Source organism: Scleropages formosus, chromosome 18, assembly GCF_900964775.1.
Source record: "Scleropages formosus chromosome 18, fSclFor1.1, whole genome shotgun sequence".
NCBI lineage: Eukaryota > Metazoa > Chordata > Actinopteri > Osteoglossiformes > Osteoglossidae > Scleropages > Scleropages formosus.
Genome location: NC_041823.1, coordinates 14393841 through 14419126, shown reverse-complemented (window position 1 = coordinate 14419126; position 25286 = coordinate 14393841). Strand labels below are relative to the sequence as shown.

Sequence of the window (25286 nt, the reverse complement as noted above, 5' to 3'; positions counted from 1 at the left end):
TATGGTTAGTAATGATGGTACTCATAAAAATACACACACTTTACATATGTGAAAATTAAAAGCTACATCCATATGTTCTTGCTATTTACACTGCGCTAGTATGAACATGGACTAACAGAAAAGGTTCAATTCACTTCAAAATGCTTTGACTCTTTCAATGGTTTCACTGAAAATTGCACAAATTCGACATCAGATGGTACTGTATTAGTTTCTTGTTTGTCAATAATATAGGATTGTGTACAGTGTTGTATGTGATTTTTTTATTTATGCATGGCTTAATATCTCATTAGGAGCCTTGGGTTTATAGAAAGTCTATTTTCAGCACTCAAAGCAATGTTTCCGAACCGCCACAAGATGTCACTGTTTCTGAGTTTTCATTCACTTCACGGGTCGTCAGAGAGAACGTCTACAAATTTTTACCACATTTACGTGAAGGACAAGAAAGCGGTTACATTTGGATCTTAGATTTATTGAAATAAAGTTATTGTGCTATAATGATTATTTCAGCTGTTTGCCGAAGGATTACTGAAAACAAATTTCTTCATAATCAATAAGGGGTGGTCCAGCGGTGAAGCCCCGCCCACTTGTGAAAAGTGCTTTCGGTTTCGATAACCGGGGGTTTTACTGAGACCCGCTATAACACGACGGCTGGATGTGCTGCGTGGACGTAAACATCATCACACAGATTTACTGAATTATATACAGAGAGTGAATTCTGTAGTGCTATAGGTTACAGACACACACGTATGTAGACACACTCGGTGACTCGCAGATTATTCATCTGTGCTGAACTGAAGTGGAAAAAGACACATACCAGCTAGCTTCTAAACGAGGTGAGTCTTCATGTTACTTAGTAAACTAAGTATTCGAATTTGAGATGGAATGAATGTGAATTCAATTGAATCATGTGTTCTGGTTCTCATAGTCTGAATGAATGCATGCTGATAAATATAAGGTCAACATTTGCACATAACTTATATATAAGCGTAGCAATTGCGCGTGAAAGCGAAAGCAAAAGTGTTTGATGGATAGCCTAGGTATAATAAAAGACACACACACACACACACAGTGGGGAATTCCATCTCACTGCATCGTGCGGAGCCTGTGGTCGGAAAGGCGTCCCATGTTTGATCTCTGCTGTTGGTCACTTGTTACTTTCACTTTGTTCAAATTGTTGCCGCAGTCGTTGACTGTTGTGCTTATCATTCCCTTTAAATAAATCAGTGAATGCTGAATGTGCTCACATGGGTGCTGTCTGTGTTTCTCTTTTTCACTATTAACAAGGATAGGAGCAGTATCATTACACGTAAGCCTGCGGTGTTACAGAGCTTCCCTGTGGCCCTGACACTGTACATACTGTACATGTTTGTGTGTGACAGGATGCAGAAGATGGCCTTCTCTCCGTTGCTGTGTGTGTGTCTGGATGTGCTCGTGGTGCAGGCGGTGAGGTGGGCCCAGCTGTCCCCCGCGCTCCTGCCGCACCCCTTCCTCGCCCTGTGGGCCGCGGGGGTGCTCCGCGCCTCCCTGCTCCTCCTCATGCGCCTCTCTCCAGGCTGCCCGCAGTGGCTGAGAGGCCCTGAAGCGGCCAAGACCGTGCTGGTGCACGGCTTCCTCTGCCCGGCCTACATCACCCTGCTGTGGGGGTGCGGGCAGCCCACGCTGGAGCTGCTCTGGGGCTGGCATTCCTGGCAAGGGGTGGGTGTGACACTGGTCATATTTTGTCAAATTCTTCATCATGCAAGGTGCTGCTTATGAAGTTAACAAATTTATGTGACATATAATGCAGTTCTGTCGGTAATTTGCTCCAGATATTCCAAGCGTATGGGGTCACGGCCGTCTCTCTCTTACTCTGGCAACGATACATCCCATCTCTGTCTTCTGAGCCAACCAAGAAGACCCAGGAGAAGAATGGCGCTTCCCTGCGGAGGCTTATGGGATACACGAAGCCATTTTTCGTGCAGTTTGGAGCAGTTTTCTTCTTAGTGATAATCTCCTCCCTGGGTACATTTCACTTTGGAAACCTTCTGTTGACTATGTATACTATGGTATTGGTGTAGTTTTTCAAAGATATTGTTTGAGCTTGTAGTTATGTAATAGTATTAAGCAGCTGGAAATATAATTGACTCGTTATGAATATGTCTTTAAATCGGAGGCTGCTGCAAAAGTACGTTACATGACAAATACATTTTAGGTAAGAATTTTTTTTAGGTTCCTGCCACATGAGCATTGTCTTAAAATACAGTTTAGCTATATTACATATTAGATTTGTTAAAGTCATGGTCAAATGTTGTGCCCTCAGGCGAGATGGCAATTCCCCATTACACTGGCCGAATGACCGATTGGATCATGAACGAGGATGAGCCCGAGGCCTTCACTCACGCCATCACTGTCATGTCACTGATCACCATCATGAGGTGAGCTGCTCCTGCAGGGCTGATGATGGAGATGGAGAGGGCTGGAATAACTGCGCTGTGGTTTTCTGACTGCCCGTGTCCCCATCTTTCATAGCGCCGTGTCTGAGTTTGTGTGCGACCTCATCTACAACATCACCATGAGCCGCATCCACACCTTCATCCAGGGCCAGGTCTTCAAGGCTGTGCTGAAGCAGGAGATCGCTTTCTTCGATACAGTGCATACTGGTGAGAGAGAGGTGTTATCTTGCGAATGGCCAATGTGAAGCAGAGTTTAATGATGTTCCTAAAATGTGGCACACGCAGTAGTAAAAATTCCTTCTCTGGAAGGACAGCAGTGTCAAGAGCTTCGACAGCTGACTCACCTGGTCACCAGTCCTCAGTCAGCTACTAAATATTGTGAATGATGCTTTTCAGCCAGGTCCAAGTAAAATAGTTAATTTTAAAAGAACAATCGAGTTAATTCCAGAATTCTATGTATTTTACTTACAAGGAAACTGGCCTTTTTAGAAAAAGTAAATACAAAAAGAGAGGATTCAAAAACATATTTATTTAGCTGTGATTTTATTTGTGTTATAATGCTTATGCCATTTGAGTCTTGTTCCAAGGATCACCTTACTTTTGAAAAGCTGTTAAACATATTGAATTCACTTGGAAAACCTTATTTCAAGACCAATCAAGCTGTCGGACAAACCAAAACATGTTGTCTCCTAGGTGACATTGTATCGCGCATCACCACGGACACCAACACCATGAGCGAGTCTCTGAGCGAGAAGCTCAGCCTGCTGATGTGGTACTTCATGCGCGTCACCTTTCTCTTCATCTTCATGCTGCGGCTTTCCTGGAAGCTGTCTCTCTTCACTGCGCTTGGGCTGCCCATCATCCTCGTCATACCTGAGCTCACTGGGAAATTCTACCAGGTAAATCATTTCAGCCTTTCTTTCAACTTTTTTTTTTTTTTCCATCTTTCAGTAAGGCTTTTTTTTTTTTTTTTTTTTTTTTTTTTTTGGCCATCTGGGGACCACATGGAATCTGGACCTTTACTCAGGCTTTAGCTTACACCTTCAATATTGTCTTCATTAATTCAGCAGCACACCCCTAATTCAGGTTAAGCACATGAGAACTTCTGACCCCTCTGTAAGTTTACATTGTGTGGCCTCTAGGCACAGTGCCTGCAGAGGAAGCTTCACAATGCAATGTTTCTGTCCTAGTCGCTGTCAGTGAAGGTCCAGGAGTCACTGGCCCGGGCAAATGATGTTGCCATGGAGACCTTTTCCTCCATGAAAACAGTGCGGAGTTTTGCTAATGAAGAGGGAGAGACGGAGAGGTACAAAAAAAAGCTAGAGGACACATACTCGCTAAACAAAACCGAAGCTGCAGCCTACGCTGTTTCTACCTGGACCAACAGTGTGAGTATCGTATCTGCATTTCTGCGTGCTTATTAATACCACAGATGAGATAAAAATGGTAAACATCTGTATAGCGCTTAAGAAAAAAGAAACTTTTCCTTTTCCCTAGCTGTCCAGTCTGGCTCTGAAGGTCAGTATCTTGTACTATGGCGGCCGCCTGGTTACAGGGAAGGACGTCAGCAGTGGTGACCTTGTGTCCTTCGTCCTGTACGAGCTGCAGTTTGCATCTGCTGTTGAGGTACAGCACACCTTCCCTCAGTGGATCTATCCGCTGTCCTTGTACCTCTTTAAGGCATTATCTGAGAGTTCTGCAGAATGGAAAAGGAGAAGCAAACATAAGGAAAGAGTTAAAACTAATTGCCATCTTTACTTCTGCAGCATAACACCTGCCCTTTCTTTCCTAGGTCCTCATGTCATATTATCCCCATGTGAAGAAGGCTGTTGGAGCCTCTGAAAAGATTTTTGAGTATGTGGACAGACAGCCTCAGGTTCCCCCTGAGGGCTCACTGGCGCCCAAAGTGCTTCGGGGGAATGTGCACATGAAGAACATCACATTTGCGTACCCAAAGAGACCCGACACACCTGTGCTCAAGGTGTGTGTGTGTGTGAAGGGCGAAGCTGTTAATGTATGATCATCCAGAGCTTGTTTAGCTTCACACTTCTCATACATAGAGAGTAATGACTGTGTCCCATAATCTATGTGCTGCAGGGCTTCTCTCTGGAGCTGAAGCCTGGTGAGGTGACTGCTCTGGTTGGACCTTCTGGTGCAGGGAAGAGCACCTGTGTGAGCCTGCTGGAGAGATTCTACCAGCCACAGGACGGGGAGATCCTGCTCGATGGACAGCCTCTGTACAGCTATCAGAACCAGTACCTGCATGACAAGGTAACCGCCTTTTATCTTGTTCATTTCAAAACTGATGTGTGTTCAACAAAATATTACCAACAAAGTACCAGTCCAAAGGGAGGCACAGATTTACACTGAATTTATGATCTACATTATGACTTTCCAGTGCTGCAGTTTTTCCCCTACCTTGCAATCAAGACTTCTGACATTGTTCCTGCTGCCCACTATCACTGATTTTGACCTGCCTTTTTTTTTCCTAACTAAATGTTTGAAAAACAGCTTGCTATTATACAGTATACACTCATAGATATACACATTTCATGAATTAATATTTACAGATGTGAGCTCTATACACTTTTATATGCTTTACATGTACTGCCTAGTATTTTATTTTGTGTACATATTCGCATTTTAATCCAAGTTATAGAAGAAGTCGGAGCATTGTATGTATAAATTTGACACGGGCATTTGATATTTGCATATATTAGTGAGGTGTGTGTATGTATATGTATTGTCGTTGTGTTTCAGTCCTCCGTGTCTCTTCATACAGATCGCTGTGGTGAGCCAGGAACCAGTGCTGTTTGCCCGCTCTGTGAGGGAGAACATTAAATATGGCAGAGAGGGCGCTACCGACGAGGAGATGATTAGGGCTGCTGAGCTGGCCAATGCACACAAGTTTATTTCTGACCTGTCAAAAGGATATGATACAGGTTATTATTGTTGTTTTTATTATTATTGTTAGCTATTGCTTTGATACCTTTCAGCAAGATATGACTTCTTATCCTCTCATTTGTGACAGACGCTGGGGAGAAAGGGGGCCAGGTCTCTGGGGGTCAGAAGCAGCGCATCGCCATCGCCAGAGCTCTTATCCGACAGCCCAAGATCCTGGTGCTGGATGATGCCACCAGCTCCCTAGACACGGAGAGTGAGCACCTGGTAAGTGTCTGCGTTTTTGTCCGTATGATTCCTTGCGTCACTAACAAGAGTTTGCTTTTGCTGGATTATTGTCAGTTTCTCGCTGTACGTCTCTGTTTTTAATTGTTTTTCATCACTACGTCGGCTTGTCATGCCATTCTGCTGACGGCATTGCACATGTAACCTTAACACCTTAAAAATATAATTTTGGGGCATAAAATTCTGGGAACAGAATAATTGGTTCTGATCTTATCAGGGACAGCTCCATTGTCAAATATTAGCAGGTAACACCATAATGTTAAAGGAGATTCCTTAGTTATGTTTTTTTTTCTCTTTTAAAAAAACTAACCGCAGTTAAACTAACCACTCTATATGTATTAATACGATAACTGATCATTTGGCTTTACTAGCTCTTACTCTGGAATACTTTTATTTCCTTATAAAATACATCAATGGGGGGTGAGTCCCGCTTTCCAGTGGGTCTGGGGTTCGAGCCCTGCTTGAGATGCCTTGTGATGGACTGACGTCCCGTCCCAGACCCATCGGAGAGCAGGCCCTGGCCACACCTCCCGTGTAAGAGCACCCTAGTCTAAATCATATGAAACGCCTGTTTACCCAGGTACACGAGGCACTACGGAAGAACTTCAACCAGTGTGCTGTACTGCTGATCGCTCACAAACTGAGCACGGTGGAGAAGGCCAATCACATCATCTTCCTGAAGGATGGGGAGGTGATAGAAGAAGGCACCCATGAAGAGCTACTTGGGAAAGGTGGTGCCTACGCCCAACTGGTAGAGAAACAAAACACTGCTTTCCAGCGCAGTGCAGAGGAGGGTTCGGATGCAAATGGTGTTTGACACAAAGTCTGAGGACCTCGTTCTGTCTGCTTTATCCAGATCCACCATTCCACTCCTTTACTGCATATTACAATATTTTACTTAGCAAGTTTATCTGTCAACCAAAATTAAGGACAAGAATCCCATCATATATCATTATCCTGTTTTAATTTGTTAGACCTTTTTCATTGTAAAGTATGCTTGTACTGGACTGCATACTTGGTTACAATATTGATGTAAATATTTAAGAACATGTATTTATGTTACATGAGAATGTGCTGAGTTGTACTTTTCTATCTGTTGTATGTTTTCTTCAAACAAGGACAACATAAAGACCTGGTTTTTTTATGAGACTTACAGTGGAGAACCTTGGAGTGCAGTATCCAGACATATGTTATTGTATTATTATCAGAATTGCATATGACATATGCAATTCTGATAATACAGAAGTGAAATATGTATGTGTTTGGTTGGTCATGAGACATGGTTATTGAACAGGCTGTAAAGATTGCTCAGAAATCCTTAAAATGTTAAAATGACCAAGAAATCCAATAAATGTTGTGGTAAATCTTATACGTTATTGCTAAAATGTAATTATTGATATATTTTTACAAAAAATGACAATGTATTTTGCTTTTAAATATTTGCTGGTAACAAAATATGTCCTACACAATGCTACATTATATGTGAAATGTAAATGTTTCAGTTCACTTTACTGGGAGCAAAAATGTTATATTTCTTAAACAGATGTTTGGCTCATAGTGCCTGCTCTATTTATGGGGGGTGGTGGTGCAGTGGGTCTGGGGTTCAAGTTCTGCTTGGGGTGCCTTGTGACGGACTGGCATCCCGTCCTGGGTGTGTCCCCTCCCCCTCCAGCCTTACGCCCTGTGTTGCTGCTCAGGCCCTGAGTTTGGATGAGTGTGTGTCCTCTGGTTGACTGTTTTCTTCTCACAGGCCATAGACATATGTGTGCGTATGCATGCTTGTGTACCCTCTGTAACCTAATGCCCTGTGCTTCTGGGATAGACTCCAGAACACTCTGACCCTGACAAGGACAGTTAATGAGAGTGAACACATGGGTTCCTATTTTAGGAAATGCAGACTTTGTATACACACACACACACACATGGTCTGAACTGCTTGTCCTATTCAGGGTCAGGGGGAGCCAGAGCCTAACCTGGCAACAGAGGGTATAAGGCTGGAGGGGGAGGGGACACACCCAGGACAGGACGCCAGTCTGTTGCAAGGCACCCCAAGCGGGACTCAAACCCCAGACCCAACGGAGAGCAGGACCTGGTCCAACCCACTGTGCTATTGTGCCCCCTGTGCAGACTTTGCAGTAAGAGTCAAAAAGACAGATACAGGGAGGTTGGAGTGCAACACATTAGTGAACCATTATGGTTTCCAATTTGGAATTCTCCCAGGCCAAAGCTTAGTTAAGTCCCTTTACTCTGATCACGGTATCCAACATAACACGTGGTTTCAAGGAATCGTGTCAAAGTGACAACGGGTCCGGACACAGTGCAAATTAACGAAATGTTTACTGCCATCTTGTGGCCACACGAAGTGTGTACACCCCAAAAACGTGCACACTTTTAAACACCCACATTGCTTGCTACCCGAAAAGAAATTAGATTATTAGTTTAAGAAGATTTTTCTATAAATTATATGCTGTTTTCCTGAATTCAGCTATTAAAAGGCTCGGTGACTCGGGGAGCCAACTCAGTTGCCGAGTTGGCAACTGCTGCTCTGCTGACGTCATGGTTTTCGAAGCACCACATGATCGGGTGGTTATGTGCCGTCAGATGTGAAAAGACACATGCATACATAGATATTACACGCATGTTATCCAGGTCAGAGCCCCCTTTGCGCTACATTTCAGCTGTAGAGCAGAAAAGTATGTTTGTTAGCTGACTTTATTTCGTGCTTTTCACTCGTGAGAAGTCACTGCAGTGCAGAAAGACCCCCCCCCCCCCCCCCCCCCCCCCGAAAGCGCTAAGCAACTGTCAGTGTTGCTTGCAAATTAACTGGCCACTCACTCATTTGAGGAGGATATAACAGATGTCGGGAGGTGGTGAAAGAAAACACAGACCTGAATTCACAATCTAAGCAAACAGAAACACTTTTTGAAGAGCAGTGAGTGAGTCGGTTTGGCGTTTCCGGCATCACGTGGGTCACGTGACGAATCGCCACCCAATAGGCGGCCAGTAACAGCGCTCAGAAGCGCGCTCTCTGCGCGAGCCCTAATTTGGCGAGTGGTACGTGAGAAGAAAGTGTTTCTTTAGTGACAGTGTGTTTCTGCATAAATTAACGGGTGTCTTTTTTTGCTGGATATTGTCTGCCTCGTATGCCGTTACGTTGTGGAAACGTTGTAGGATCAGGATGACATGACATGACATGTCACATGATGATGTGTACAATACTTTGACAAATGCAATACTGTGTATGTATGTCGAATTTTCTAGAAGTTACAGTGCATATCTAGAGTAGATATGCACTGTAAGTAGTACTTGGCTGCATCGGAGAACTACTCTGTAAGTGCCGTTTTTACCCCCCCCCCCGGGAGCTGAATTCTCCGGAAGTCTTTGTGACCTTTAAGTATAGTATACTATGGTACATGTGACGTAGTTCATTGAATTCGTCGAATACACGTGGCAAGTAAATCTTGAAAGTTGGGGAAAAACGCTTGAACTTGAATGCCAGTAAATTTTAGGTTTTATTTTAACATTCTTAGCAAATACTGCAGGCTTGTAGTTTGTATCAATTCAATTCAATTTAATTCAGTTCAATTCAGTTTATTTTATTTATATATAGCGCTCTTCCCGCGCAGTGACGCAGAGCCCAGAACACAGCAGGTATAAGGCAAAGAAACAAAGACAGCTGACTACAGACTAGCGTTATACATTACAAGGAAGAAAAAAACTCCCAACTGAAAGTCGAGGGAGAAAAAAACCTCTGGAGGTTCAAGTGCCAGTGGCTGCCCACCCCTCATGGGCATTCTAGGTAGGACTTCTAATTAAATCATATATTACAGGTGACAATGGCATTGTTGCTGTATGGTTTACCATGTGTGGTTGACAGTTTACATTTACATTTACATTTATTTATTTAGCAGATGCTTTTCTCCAAAAGCAATGAACTCTTTGTAGTGTTATCAGCCCACACACCTTATTCACCAAGGTGACTTACACTGCTAGATACACTACTTACAATGGATCACTTATCCATACATCAATGGAACACACACACTCTGTGTAACTCACACAATTGCTTAAATAATAATACAAATTAATAAATAAAAAATAATTAAAAATAAACAGTTTAAATATTGATTCATTGATTAATGGGGGAAATTTCACTTGAAGTTCCAGTACTTTTTCCAGCTACCAAAAAACTGCTGACCAATCATACAGTATTTTCTTTTAAGGCAGCTGGTAATGGAACTTAAAGAGAAATTGGATACCAAGTACAAGTAGTGTATATATATGTTACTATAAATGGAACAAAGCAGCAGAAAATAATGAGCCACATTTGAGTTCCTTGCTTCATTGCAGGGGCTAGGTGATGTGATAGTCGGAAATAATAATAAAAATTATCATCTCAGAAGTAGAAAATACATTATTATTTAAATCAACACAAAGAGCCCCTTATGCAGCATTCACAATTCAGCCAAGTTTCACTTCCCCACTCTGTTAACGGGTATTGACATAACAGTCTGGGTGGGGGATATTTCATATACAAATTTTTTAAGGAAATTCCTAAAGAGGGGGAACAAAGAACACATTTTTTCCTTTATGAGCTGCTTTCTTTGAATAAGTGACTTTGATAAGGTTGATCTATATATAAGTCCCACAAGTCTAACTCAAGTTTAACTTGGCATCTTAGTGTAACAAACATGTAATCTATCAAATTTTCACTGCCTTTGACCCAACAAAGTCTACTTAAACCAACTCTTCTATCCACCTGTACCAGCAGTATTCTTGTATAGGGTTAAAATCTCCAGAGAATATTGTCTTCACATCAAGTTCAAATGGGTCCAGCTGAAACCTCAGCGAAGCTGGTGTACACACACCTGTGACCTCAAGCCTGCATAAAGGTAATTTCCAACAACACAGCGCTGGTTCCCAGTTGACAGTTTAGTGCAGTCATTCATTTACATTACATAAATTTATATTTATTAATGTAGCTGATGTTTTTGTCCAAGGCGACTTTTTTATTCATTTTCTTCCCCATTTTCTTTTCTAATGTTTCTGCGTTCGGCCGGTAGATGGCAGCAAAATGCAATTATAGAAGAGAAATTCACAGACCATATTTCCTTACACACGTTTAACAGTTTACAGTGTTCATTGATGTCAGAAATTAAGCTTTATAGTGTTTTTTATTACTGGTATTTCTAACACTTTTATATAAACTACCCAGTGAATAAATAGATGTGTACTATTATGCTTTTTTAATTGCAAACGCTGACAAATGTGAGGGAATTGGCCCCATCCTCGTAGTTAGTTTTGTTGCTAGTTTAGTTGTCCACAAATGAGACCTGCAGTTAGAAATTAAAGTGAAGCACTTTTTAATACATTTAATATGTTCTCCCCACACTGTGTTTTATTTCACTCCTGTGCTGCCTGAAGGAACATGGGAGTGTCTTTTGTGTATAAAACAGAACACATCACGCTGAGCACAAGGTTGAGGAGATGATGAACAGTATGTTTTAATTTTCATTTTAAAGAAAACTTTAATGTTGCTTCAAGTTAATAAAATATTATAAAATGGACGGGTGTCTCATCCATGAGAAAGGATGACTGTAAGGAAAAGAAAGTAGGAAGTTTGTGAGGTCCCCACAAACTGCAATGATTTGGAAAATCTTGACTTGAAAGCATGTGATGATTACTGTTGATTTCTTTTCTACTAGTAACTATATTGACTGAAAGGGCTAAAACAGGAAATGCATTGTTTTAATATTTTCCAGTGACAAAGTTTGTAATATGGTGTTTCACAATTCCAGTAATAAATTAATTTATACGTTTGAATGTAGAAAATGTTTAGAATTGCCTTACGACTACACAATACTTTAAATAATTAATTAATCTTACACTATATGAAAAAAAAAATCTGAAAAAAAATCCCAGAATGCATTAATACCTGTGTGCAGAAATCTCTTTTTCTTACAAGTATATTCATACACTTACTTCACTTGCTACCTGAGGTAAGTGAGATTTACCATGGTAAATATATAGGAATGCAGTAAGATTAGATCACATCTGAGGAAATCTTATGATATGAGAAGTACTCGGAACCATCAGAAACCCCCTAGTCCCTGTTCTGCACTGTCATGAGGAAGAAGAATACAAATAATTGATGGAGAAGATAGTTGAAGAATGTGACTTCAGTTATCTATGTGTCTGTATCATTCTAGAGGGTGTCTTGTCCAGGTAGGAGAGGGGGTGATGGAAGCCTTTTCGGCTTTTTTCTTCTCTCCCATATCTCAGAAATGAACACACAAAAGGAAGTAAATAAACAGATGTTCAAAGGAAGCTAAAAGGTAAAAGGCTTCCCACTCCTCACGAAAGGAAACTAGCAGCTACTGAGTATTGGCAGAAATTAATCATAAAGGCAGAATCAGTTCTACTGTTAAAAAAAAAGAAATTGTTTACAATTATAATGCTGTTTTAAGGAAATTTCTAGATGAGATTGCACCTCTTAAAACTGAAGTAACAGCTCATAAATACGCCTTTACGGAAACAACATGATTAATTAAATTAGAATGCCATGGACAAGTATCAGTTGAAATCAACTAAATTACTATACATATTCATCATTGTGCTTTGGCCAAAGGGATCATTCTTAACGGAGAAGCTCTATTTGCTACTCGGTTGACTTCTTGCACTAAAATAATTAACAACAACAATACTGACCTACATGTCCTGTTCCAAATAATACTAATAATTACAAGAGCCCAACTAATAACAATAACAATTCCCCTACTGCTGCTGCCTATATACCTAGTAGTGGTGACTTCCTAGGTTAGCTCTGTTTGAGAAAAGATAATATATGACTTCAAGTTCAGCAGGACAATCACAGTCCCCCTTGTACCTTTGACCAAGTCATTTTACGGTCAAGTGAGATAGTTAATATTTTGGTAGTTTTAATATGTATAATTATTGTTGCCTATGATTATAGGCAGTTTAATGTAGTGTATCTACCACTGTAAGTCATCTTGGATGAAGGTGTGAGCTGAATAATGGTTAATAATCTTTGTACGTTACTTTGGAGAAAAGTGTCTTCTATTGAATTAATGTAAATTTCATTCACTGCTCAACTGGGAGGTGCATGAAACTGAAATTCAGCAGTCGCTAATGTAAAGGAAAGGTATTAAATGAAATATCTCACAAATTTTGTTTCTTGAAATTCAAATGGGCATATGCTGAGGGCTGACTTCATATATATGGTTTCAATTGCTGTTCCTGCTATAGTACGCCTGAGCAAGGTACTTACCCTGCGGTATAAATCACTCTGTGTTGCTTTGAGCAAAGGCTTTGGCAAAATAAAGTTTCTAACATAAAACCTTAAAGCATGATACCAATAAAGACCAATATGTAATATGTATTTGTCTGCAATATACAGTATTCTGTAAAACTTTGTTCTGTTAAAATATTGATTTCTTTGGTCAAACCTGACTCAGAATAAAAAAAAAAGGCAAAGTTTTTTCACAAAAGAAACTGCTCTTACTGATACAAAGATTTCTATGGCATAACAGATCTGATAAAATGTTCTGAATGTTCTGTTACATAACATATTTAAAATGATATTAAAGGAAGTATAAGCAGCAGTGTTGTCATTTTCCTGTTATTATTAGTTTATTAATCACATTGTGCTTCTTACAACCTGGCTGTCACCTAGTAAATAAGTTTTCTGAAGCCCTGAACCACTATAACAGATACACTGGAACAAATGAAAATTAGACTCCTGCGTGTGAGACCTGTAAGAGATTTACAGATGAGCGATGGAAATGATAAAGTATAAGAGGAAGAATACCACTTCCCCATTACAGATCACGGGCACAAAAGAATAGTGATTCACTGGGAACTTCTCCTTAGCGGTATGTTCTTCTGAGTTTGTGGCAGTCTCTAATGATCTCTTCCTCTAAGAAATAATGAAGAACACCCCAACATTTCCTTGGGGCCTCCAGTTCATTCAGGGTCATCCACTGGCACATGTATTAAGGACAAAGTTCTCTGTTATTCCTATCAATCAAAACTTTCTTAAAAATAAATATACTTATCATCAAAAGAAACCTGTTTCACTGTGAAGTGCCACATGCTGCTCTTGGTGTGTGTGCAGCCGTCTGTACTTTTTCCAAAATCGAAGAGGGGACTGACACAGAGTCAAGATTCCTGTATTAGGTACCAAGTTCTACTCATCATAATGCTTTAGTTTCTAACATTAGATAGCGGACTTGTTACATTTCTCTTCCTTCTGTGGCATCTTTTCAACCCTGCATTTCATTTCCTCCAGGTGCTCCACTTTCCTTGCACACTCAAGGTAAATTGTTGGTCCTAAAATTGCCCATAATGAATGAATGGATGAGTAAGTGGGCATCCCGTTAAGGGTGTACCCGCTCAAGTATGGCACACACTGATTCTGGGATAGGCTCCTAACATGTAAACTCCACACAGACTGAGCCAGATTTGAATCTATGCCCAATCAGTCCAGGTGCTGTGAGGCAGCAATGCTACTCACTAAGCCACCATGCCATCGTAATCTATGTGCAATTATTTTACATTCAGCAAAAATGCTAAATTTCAATGGATACAAACTGTCAAGTCAGTTCAACTCATAGGGACTACTGGCGTAAGCCTTGTAGTAAGGAAGGGAAGTGAGTTACCATGGCTTTCTTCCGCATGGCTCATTGGCCTGTGAAACCGGGAGAACAGGCTAAGAGGTACCAGCATCACACGCCGCCCGACCACGTTTTTTGAGCATTCAATTTATTTAACAGTGTGAGAATGAAACAAGGGTATCTGTCCAGCAATGCTGGGATGTATTTTCTAACTTTTTAGCAATTCCACCACAAATAACACAACTCTGTTCTGATAGGTCAATTGTTAAAGAGCGGTTTCACTTACCAGTTGTTTCCTAAAGTGCAGAGTCTGTTCGCTTCGCTTCTTAGTGAAACTGTGAAATGCTGAACCTGGAAGGTCTGTAGTTAAGGATGAGTCATCCTTTGATCATCGCTCTTCTTTTGGGAGCTGTATTGGGTGTCTGTTCACAAGTTCAGGGTAAGCAATGTTTCTTCATTCGTAATCTATAAATAATTGTATATGCAGGTTTATGTAACTAAGCTGCAACTCTTTTCCTGTTCGCAGACAGATGCCATTTAAATAAAATTTCGATCATTTCAATGTATGACTTAGAACATAGCAAACGTACCTGAGGTACTGTTAATTACATCTTCTCAGTGCAAATAGTAAAACCCCCTTAGAAACGTTAACAAATAAATAGTTATTTATCAGGTAAAACCAAGGAATAACAATTTTTTTCCTGATTTTTTCCAGTGTATGTGGATATGCATGTTGTTGCCTGTCATACTAATGACATGGATCCCGAGGACGAGAAACAGCTGGATGGAAATGAAATGTATTACCTTGATTTTAAAAAGAAAGACGTTGTGATCACAAAACCGCCAAGTTTAGGACAGTTTAGCGTTCCACTCTGGGTGCAGTATGCACTGCTGATGCATAAGGTTTGCCTGTACAACCTGTATGTGGCTGTCGAAGCTGAAAACTACCCACCTGAGCAGATCGGTAGGATTCCCCTTATGCATTTTCTACAGCAGTCCTAAATTACCCTTAAAAACATTTTTATGTTAAAAACTAAATTAACTGTATACAAACAACTAACAAAACAGATAATGTTGTAGACACCCTTTTTGTTACTCATTCTAATCTCTAAAAAAAAAAAAAAATATTTTGTGATATTTCGTGACATATTTACATAGGACTTTGTTTACTTACACAGATTATGCTACACTTTCATACTAAAAGAATGGGAAATAAATAAAAAAATGAAATGTTAAAATGATCCACAAAATATCACAAAGTATTTTCCCTGTCATTTTACATTTTTTGAGACAGTGTTCTGAGGTCTTCAGCCAAAATGTAATATAAGATAAAGTGCATCCCAGTAAACAACACATTTGTATAACGTATTTAATGAACAAAGTTATCTAGCACAAACTGGCACTGTGAGAAAAGTAATTTCCCTCATATATGTGATAACTGGTTGAACCAAATATCAGTTACTGAGTTTTGTCATCCAACTGGAGGCCATAGGCTCTAAAAATCTGGGTGCAAGGAAGGGAAGAGCTATCAGATGACCACCACTTGGTGGTGAATTGGATTTGACATATTGGGCCACCAACCATACAGACAGTAGAGACTAAATTGTTCTGTGAGGGTTTTTTGGGAACAACTTCACTTCTGAGAGAATTTCTTTGTTTTCATGAATGAGGATGGGAACATTCAGTCAGAATGGGCAGTGTTTAAGAGCTCTGTTGTAGACACATCTGCTGAAAGCTGTGGTTTGAAGGCAGGTCGTGCCTCCCATGGTATCAACTCCAGAATTGCTGGTGGTCATGAGCTATGAAGCAAGCTGCTATGTCTTAAAGTTGTTTCGGCAAGCAATTCTTATGAGGAAAAAGCATAATCTTGCTCATGCTGTTCTAAACTAGACGGGAGAAGTGCTGACCACTCCTGGGGTGACTGCTGAGCTTTGGAGGGAACACTGAGGAACTCCTCAGTCCCGCAAACAGACCCTCATGCCAGGAAGCAGTGTTTGATGTCTCTGGTGGATTAAAACCTGTTTCTGTTCCTAACGTTAGGATAGCAGTATAACAACAACCCCGTAGTGGTAATGCTGCGACGGTGAATGTCATTCGGCTATACATGTCAGCATTACTGGACAGTGTGCGGGTAGATTAAACCAAAAAAAATTAAAAATCAGCTAACATGCAGAAAGTGAATTTTTTAAAATGGTTCAGTCACCAAGCCACCAAACCTGGACCTGAATCCAATAGAAAATCTGTGACTTGAATCTGGTTGTCAACAGGCTACTCCAAGCCAACATGAAAAACCTTGAGTTATACTTCTAGGAGGAATAAGAGAAATTGACACAACACTTCAGTGCAAAAGTTCATGGAAACATTAAAAATGAATAAAGGCTGTTATGATGGTAAAAGAGACATTAACTTATGGGGTTAGAGTACTTATAACACTGTAACATAATGGCAATCTTGACTCAACAGAGTAACATCAGAGTTATGTTTGACTATAGAGTTAAGGTTTACACAAATCATTAAGGGTAACGATTATTCAGAGGTGAAAATCCTAATAGTATCCATTTGTAACCAGTGTACGTATAGCACCCAGACTCTCTGTGCTTAACAACTTACATAGATGCAAATTTTGTAAGGGACTGTTTAATGATTACAGATCCTCCTGAAGTCATAGTTTATCCCAGGAATAAGGTTTTACTTGGCAGAAGAAACAAGTTGATCTGCTTTGTGAACAACTTCTTCCCACCACCTGTGAAAGTGAAGTGGACTAAGAATGATGTGGAGGTGACAGAGGGGGTCACTCTGAGTCGCTACTACCCCAACAAGGATTTCACCTTCAGACAGTACTCTACTGTACCCATCACCCCACAGGAGGGGGATGTTTACTCCTGCACTGTGGAGCACAACGGGCTTCCTGAACCTGAAACCAGGTTCTGGGGTAAGATTTCTGCAATATTCATAGTAAAGCAAATCATTTGAAGAAGCAAAACAAAACTTCATGGCAAACATACATTTCCACCATTGAGATAGACCTTTTCTCACTGATACAAAGAGTATGAGAGGGAACTGTGGAAGGAGAGAACAGTACTAGATCTCTTTCTGCAGTCTTTTATCATATAAAGCCTTTTTTATATTTTGGAGGTAAATTGTGTACAACACAGATTTAATCAAAGAAAATTTGTTAAACATTTGGAAGAGTGAATTATTTATTTATTTTAATATGGATTAAAACAACAAAAATTTCAAGTGTTACCAAGCTTTCCTAAACAACTTATAATTTCTTCATTCATCCCTTCCATCTTGGTTTAAAACTCTTTATTATATAAGTAAATAATTTAAACTGTTGCACACATTTAACCTAAAATATATACAATAAAACCTTTTCACAAAGTAACATGATTGAAACTATTTGTCATTGTCCTGACAGAGCTGGAAATCCACGAGGTGTCAGACACTAGAGAAACAGCTTTGTGTGGAGTTGGACTGACGCTTGCTCTACTGGGTGTTGGAATTGGAACTTTCTTTGTTATAAAAGGAAAAAACTTAAATTAGGAAAGGTATGTACGCAGTATTATACAGAGAATTCAGGTGATGTGATTATTATTAAAAATGCAGTATCATTTGTGGAGCTTCACAGGACCTGGGCCAATTGGATGCAGGATCAAACCCAGCTCAGTCTGTGTGTGGTTTGCATGCTTTCCATATGTCTGAAAGACATACAGTTGAGGCTGGACACTCTAAATTACCCATAATGCACGTGTATCTCCCTTGTGACGGACTGGTGTCTCATACAGGATGTACCCCCTTAGCCCTTTGCTTATGGATTCTGGGATAAACAACATTTTTGGAGTAGGAAAACAAGAGCCTTAGCAAGGGACAGCTGGTAGTGTAGTGTAGTGGTTTGTGCTATTTCCCTTGGCTCTAAAGGTTACAGGTTCAATCCTCACATCTCGCTATAGTGGAGCGAGGTACTTACCCTAAATCATTCCAGTAAAAATTACCCAACTGTTATAAATGAGTAAATAACTCCAACCTTAAGATTATAAAATAGACAAAAGTGTCAGCTAAATCAATAAAGGTAGTTACAGCTTGTGTACCACCACAAAAGGGTGCCTTTTTATTTAGGCCTCTTACTGGCAAATACAACTTGTGTAGTGAGACATTGCAACATTACATGGATTTTTATCCAAAATGTTAAGGTCCAGGTGGAACTATACCGGATCAGGTCACCTTGAAAAAGGCCTCGGTTTAAACCTTACATCAGAGAAATAAAAGCCGTAATTATTCAGTTTTCAGTGCATTCCGCAGTGCATCAGATGTCACCAGAAGCAAGAAAGAGGGCCACTGGTTTGCTGCAGGGAAGTATGTCATATGCCAACACTGCCAGACATTATGGATTAAGCTGCTTCACTGTGTCCCTGACTGCAGGTTTCAGCCGACCAGCAGGACAGATGCCGATCCGAAATCTGGTCACCCTCAAGTGACCCCACCAAAGCAGGACCAGCACATCACACTGGACCATGCTTAAGATTGTTTCAGATCTGCTATCCATACCGTTGCTGAAACTGCTGGCTGGCACAGTGCTTGCATCAGTGTCAGGATAGTGAGGGAGAAGCTCCATTCTGCTGCCCTTAGTCTATCCTAACTCATGCCAGGGCTCCATCTGTTCCTCACACAGTCAGCAATATCATTTTTTTCCAAAATTCACAGTTAAAGTTACTTTGTTTATAGTGACACACACATAGATTGTAGATTATACGAATATAGATTATTATTCATGAAATGGTAATCATTCACATGACATTCCTGTTATGCTTACTACATCAGCTAGGAGAGTTCTCATGCAACGTATCATATGATGGCACAATGTAAAAGTCAAAGCGAATGCCAGAACATGAAGAATGCAGCAGTTATACAACAGCGCACCTGTCTGTGCATGTGGCATTTTCACTTGCAAGGATGGTTGCATTTAACCCGCCTCAACTTTTTTTCCCTCACTGTGCACTTTCTGATCTATGGGAAAAGATGGTGTGAATATTTCTACAAACTGGACCTGTTACCCTGTGTGCTTTTGGCCTCATAATTTTGGCATGCATGGCTGTGATTTTTTTTCCACTCTGTAACCTACACACACTGTATCTGTATCTATTGCCTTGAAAACAGATGACACTGAAGCTCATACCACAACATCCTTAGAGGACTCAGGAGCAGAGTGTCATTCTTTGTGGTCAGAAATGCAATGAAGTCTATAATTTTGCTAACTGGAGCCACCTCTTGCCCTTACTGCTTTTTGAGCTCCTATGTTATCATCTGCTAAATCCCTCATTTTCCAGTGCGGTGGACATTGTGCAGGGAGGGCAAGCACTCTTCAGCTCACTGTTACTGGCAGTAAGGTGTGAATCATCAGCAGTAACTGGCATTCTTTTTACATATTCTCTTAAAGGAATCTATAGCTGCAGTCATTACAACTGGTTACAAAATCAGTTCTGGGGATTACAAAGTTGGTGATAAAACATGTAACATGGTGAGTTTAATAAACTGTACAAGAAGCCAGAACTGTAAGCATGCAGTCCAGGAGTAGATACTTGCCAGGAATTCGAGAGCCTCCTGCTAAGCCTTTTCTGACACTTTAGTTGGATTTGAATCCAAGTCTGTTTGCACAGCCAAGGATGTTGTGAGGTGTTACTTTCATGAATTATATTAACTTTACTTTATTTAGCAGACGCTTTTCCCTGAAGCAACTCCCAGTGAACGTTATGTAGTGTCATCAGCCCACAGACCTTATTTACCAAGGTGACTTACACTGCTAGATACACTACTTACGATGGGTCACTCATCCATACATCAGTGGAACACACACACTCTCTCTATTACTCACACACCATGGGTGAAGTGGAACAGCATGCTTTTAGACTGTGGCAGGAATCCAGAATACCCAGAAGAGACCCATGCAGACAAGAGGAAAACATCAAAACTTCACTCAGACTGAGTGGGGATTGAACCCATGCCATCTTGGACCACCCAGGCACCGTGAGACAGCATTGCTACTTGCTGTGACACCCAATTCCCATGGATAATTCAGAACACAAGTGCAGAGGTTTGTCAGCAGAACTGAGCAGCTGTGCAATGGGGAGCTGAAGTTCTTCATGAGAACATGGGGACGGGAAGATACTCGTGAGGTTAGGGGCTGTTATAGCAGGCAGGGGTCTGAGGAGCAAGAACAATGGACAAGGGCAAGAGACAGCATGCAGTCTCAATAAAATTCTGAACTGTTTGTGGGGTAGGGGGTGCGGTGGCGCAGTGGGTTGGACCACGGTCCTGCTGTCCGGTGGGTCTGGGGTTCGAGTCCTGCTTGGGGTACCTTGCGACGGACTGGCGTCCCGTCCTGGGTGTGTCCCCTCCCCCTCCGGCCTTACGCCCTGTGTTACCGGGTAGGCTCCGGTTCCCCGTGACCCCGTATGGGACAAGCGGTTCTGAGAATGTGTGTGTGTGTGTGTGTGTGTTTGTGGGGTGGCTTTGATCTTTTAAAGACCTGTCTGATGTAACATAAGTGTGCTGTATTCTGCCAGGTGAATTGGAGCAGGACCTCTGGTGATCACAGGAAGTACTGCACACATTGACCATGACAACTAGTGAGGTTCCACCATAACTTGTGTGTTAAACACACACACACACACACACACACACACACACATTTTCTGAAATCGCCTGTCCCATGTGGGGTCACAGGGAACAATAGCCTAACCCGGCAACACAGGGCGTAAGGCTGGAGGGGGAGGGGACACACCCAGGAGGGGGCACCATTTAAACACTGTAATATTATCATTGGTAATATCATTAAATATTTAGCTGATCAAGCCCTCCGTGGAGAGTGCATCTAATAAGTATCTCTATCAATAAAAAGGACAATTATTAATAAAGTGTTGAAGGTAGACATTTTTCAGAAAATATTTGCAAGGGGGGTGGTGCTGCGGTGGGCTTGACCAGGTCCTGCTCTCTGGGGGGTCTGGGGTTCGAGTTCCGCTTTGCGACGGACTGACGTCCCGTCCTGGGTGTATCCCCTCCCACAAGCGGTGTCAGATGTGTGTGTATTTGCAAGGGATTCACTAAATTAAAGCTGAAATTTACATTTATAGAAAGGAATGATCCAACGTGGCATCCCCACACACGCAATGGCATCACGTGTCGAATCAGAATGCCTGCAGAGAGGAAACCCACGCTGATTCCACACAGACTGAAACAGGACTAGAACCCACGCACTGAGGCTGCCGTTTCTCTTGTTACTTTGTAACTGTGTTCACAATGTTTGGTGACCACAGTGTGGTTGCACTTAATTTCCCCGGCCCGGGTTGTAACTTCTGAATTTCCGCACGTTTTCTAGTGTTAAACAGACCGGCGGAGAAACTGTGCGTCGCACTTGGTTTCCCAAGGACTGTTTAAATTATTGCGCCACTATTATTTCATGTTGAAAGAGACAAAAACGAAATGCTAAAAATCACACATTGATAAACCCATATTTTCCCACCTGTATAAACCGACAAATCATTTGAACGAAGGCGGTTTAGCCCGGACGGTTCACCGTCCTCCCACGCCGTCCTGTCCGGCCTGCGCTGCGCTGCGCTCTTACACAGTGTATCCAGAAAGTGTATCCTCTGCTGGGCCTTTTTTGTGATGGACACACAAAAAAGTGTTAGTTTTCTACTTTAGGTCTCGAGAACTTGTAGATCCTAGGAACTTAGAGGTGTCCACCACTAATACAGCATTGTTAAAAATGAAGAGGGAGGCAGTATTGGGGGGTTCCTCCTGAAATCCACTGTCATCTTCACTGTTTTCAGAGTGTTTAGCTCCAGATTGTTCTGGCTGCACCAGAGGACCAGCTGTACCACAGCTTGTTCGGAAAGTATTCTGACGTCTCCACCTTTTCACACAATTTGTTGTGTTGTACACTAATTTCAAAGTAAATTTAATTGATTGTTTTTTTTTTTGCCATCACTTGACAGACAAGACCCCATAATGATAAAGGGAAAACACACCCCCATTTACATTAGTAGTCAGTTCCTTTGTAGGACCACCTATAGCTGCAATTACCACTGGAGGTCGTCTTGAACATGCTTCTATCAGCTTTACACACCTGGATTTGGGCAGTTTCTCCAATTCTTCCTTGGAAATCTACTGAAGAACTGTTCTAGGGAGTATTGATAAACTGCAGTCTTCAAGTCTCTCCACAGATTTTCTAAAGGGTTGAGCTTGGGCTGTAGCTGGGCTAGTCAAACTCAAAGACTTGGTCCAAAGCCATGCAGCATTGTCTTGGCTGTGTATTTTGGATCACTGTCATGAAGAAAGGTGAATTTTCAGTCTACATTTACATTTGTTCATTTAGATGACACTTTTCTCCAAAGCAGCTTACAATATGAAGCTTCTTACAATTATTTACCCATTCATACACCTGGATAATTCTAGTGAAGCAATTTAGGGTAAGTACATTGCTTAAGAATATTAAAGCTCAATGTGAGATTCAAACGTGCAACCTTCAGGTCTAAAGGAAATAGCACTAACCACTACACTACCAGCTGTCCCCGATCTAAGTCTCTAGCCCAAGTTTTTGTGTGTTCTAGAACAAGTAAAAAGCATCTCAACAGCATGATGCTGCCTTCACCATGCTTGACTATAGGAATGGTATTAACCATGTCATAAGTTATACCTGGATTTTCCTAGACATGACATTTCGGCACTGAGGCCAATTTTTGTCTCATCATGCCAGGTAATCTGTTTTTCTCATGCTCTCAGAGTCCTATAAGTGGCATTTGGCAATCTCCAAACTTCTGTCTTACCACTCTACCAGAATCAAGAGAGACCTGATTGATGCAGTGCTACAGAGATGGTTGTCCTTCTGGCAGGTTCTCCTATCTGTACACAGAAAGCCTGAAGCTTTGTTAGAGTGGCCATTGGGTAATTTGTCACCTTAATGACCAGTGCCCTTGCTGGCCAAATACCCAGTTTGGCTGGAAGCTCACCTAGCTGCATTTCTTTAGACTGTTAGGGTTTCCTCAGGGTCCTCCAGTTTCTTCCCACAGTCCAAGGACATTTTTCTCAAAAGCGTAATTTTTCATAATTTCTCTGGGTTTTTCTGCAGTACTTTGTGTTTCATTGTAGCTGCTTTCATATGGTAAAGAAGTAAAGAGAAGTGTTTAAAATGTTCTTATGCCTTTTTGTGTTTATCCTTACAGAGCCTGAAATTCGGGAAGTGTCAGACATTGGAAAGACAGTTTATTGTGGAGCAGGACTAACTCTTGGTTTGTTGGGTGTGGGAGTTGGAACCTTCTTTCTTGTAAAGGGCATCAGTTGCAATTGAAAAAGGTATGAGGCATAATGAGGAGCATGGTGGTGCAGTGAGTAGCACTGGTGCCTCACCTATCCTGGACTGTGAGCTTGGATGTGGGTTTGAATTGCACTGTTTTACCATGGGTTTCCTCTCACATAGTGATGACATCTTACTTTTTGTAATTTTTTCACTTTCTCTTTGTTATGTTTCCACTTACTTTTGATTATTATAATTTACTTCTAGTTATCTTTTGTTTATTATTCACCATATGGCATTCATCTTAATATGGTTTTTCTTGTGTGCCTTAGATACAGCCTGCTGTAGAGAGTTCTAAAATACAGAAGCACCTCTGTAATTTGATGATTTTTCCACAGAACTAGTGAAAAGGGGGCTAAATGGCCTTGACTACTGTTAGGTTTAAGAACATACTGATAAGGGTGTTTCACACTGTAATAAAAGATGGGACAGAGATGTGCTGGGCAAACACACAGGACACATGGACACATTAACATCAGCATGGCCATATGTTCTTTGCATATGCATGCTCATCTGTAATGGTGAAAAGTGTAATAACTGGTCTGTTACCCAAATTATGCATTCTATGGAAAAACAAAGTTAAAATTAAGCAAAGTAAGTAATTTTAAAGCAAGACAATTTTAAAGTTAATATTTTCAGTTTAATATAATTGCTTTCATGTTTCACAGATTCTTATATCAGACAAACTGCTTTGCCTTCAAACGCAGCATGCTGCAGCAGACAGCTTCGAAGATTCAGAGCTGATGTCTTCTGAATGGCATGTGCTTCACATGATAAGTGGAGCGATCCTGTTCATTCTACAGGATAGTTTATATATAAAAATGTAAAATAATTACCAATTTATGAAATCAAACCATCAACATGGCATACCTTGCTCATGGCTACACGGAGAGGAAGGACCACAGAAGCACCATAATTGTTCCTAATTACCGATTTAAGTTTTCCTCTATGGGGTGTGGTGGCGCAGTGGGTTGAACCACAGTCCTGCTCTCCAGTGGGTTGGGGGTTCAAGTCCCGCTTGGGGTGCCTTGTGACGGACTAGCGTCCCGTCCTGGGTGTGTCCCCTCCCCCTCCAGCCTTATGCTCTGTGTTACCGGGTAGGCTCCGTGACCCTGTAGGGGACAAGCGGTTCTGAAAATGTGTGTGTGTTTTCCTCTATGGAAGGAGTAACCATGTACATTGTGACTTCTCTTTCTTGTCTGTATGTGACACCTATTCTTTCAATTTTGCTTTAATTTTGAGCAGTTCTGTATGCCTGTTTTTAATCACCCCAGCATCATAAGCCCTATCCTGATACCCAAATAAATCTGTCTGATAGACCTTCCACCTTTTTCTGAATCTTTCTTCCCCCTGAAAACCATGCTACATCACAAATATTTCACTTCATTTTTGTTATAGGTTAAGTTTGATGAAAAGAGGAAACAAAATATCACCATCATTATTTAAATGTACTCCATTCTTATTCGTTGAAGTTACACATCCTATGCTCAAATACGGACATTCTTGCAAAAATTCTTTGTATATGTCATGATGTTCCCTCGGCGCGGTTGCATCGGACCCAAGTGCGGAGCACAGGAAGCTTGGTCATGGGGAGGTTCGGTAGACATTGTCGAAAAACAGGCAAAGGGTAAATGATGTGCAAACAGAATCCAAAGGGGCAAATCCAAGAACCGTAATCCAAGA

General features: G+C 41.2%; 2 protein-coding genes across 2 annotated transcripts; both read left to right on the top strand.

Annotated features, from left to right (window-relative positions):
* Positions 1 to 1380: 1380 nt before the first annotated feature.
* On the top strand, positions 1381 to 6585 carry LOC114909099 (antigen peptide transporter 1-like). The gene is made up of 12 exons (XM_029245909.1): positions 1381 to 1695; positions 1809 to 2001; positions 2300 to 2414; positions 2509 to 2639; positions 3126 to 3331; positions 3623 to 3820; positions 3930 to 4058; positions 4225 to 4413; positions 4530 to 4703; positions 5215 to 5374; positions 5464 to 5600; positions 6199 to 6585. Exons 1-12 carry the CDS (start codon positions 1381 to 1383, stop codon positions 6433 to 6435), a joined length of 2184 nt encoding a protein of 727 aa, XP_029101742.1. The 3' UTR covers positions 6436 to 6585.
* Positions 6586 to 14623: 8038 nt separating this feature from the next.
* LOC114909107 (H-2 class II histocompatibility antigen, A-U alpha chain-like) lies at positions 14624 to 23597 on the top strand. The gene is made up of 4 exons (XM_029245923.1): positions 14624 to 14690; positions 14967 to 15215; positions 16902 to 17183; positions 23473 to 23597. Exons 1-4 carry the CDS (start codon positions 14624 to 14626, stop codon positions 23595 to 23597), a joined length of 723 nt encoding a protein of 240 aa, XP_029101756.1.
* The last annotated feature ends 1689 nt before the right edge of the window (positions 23598 to 25286 follow it).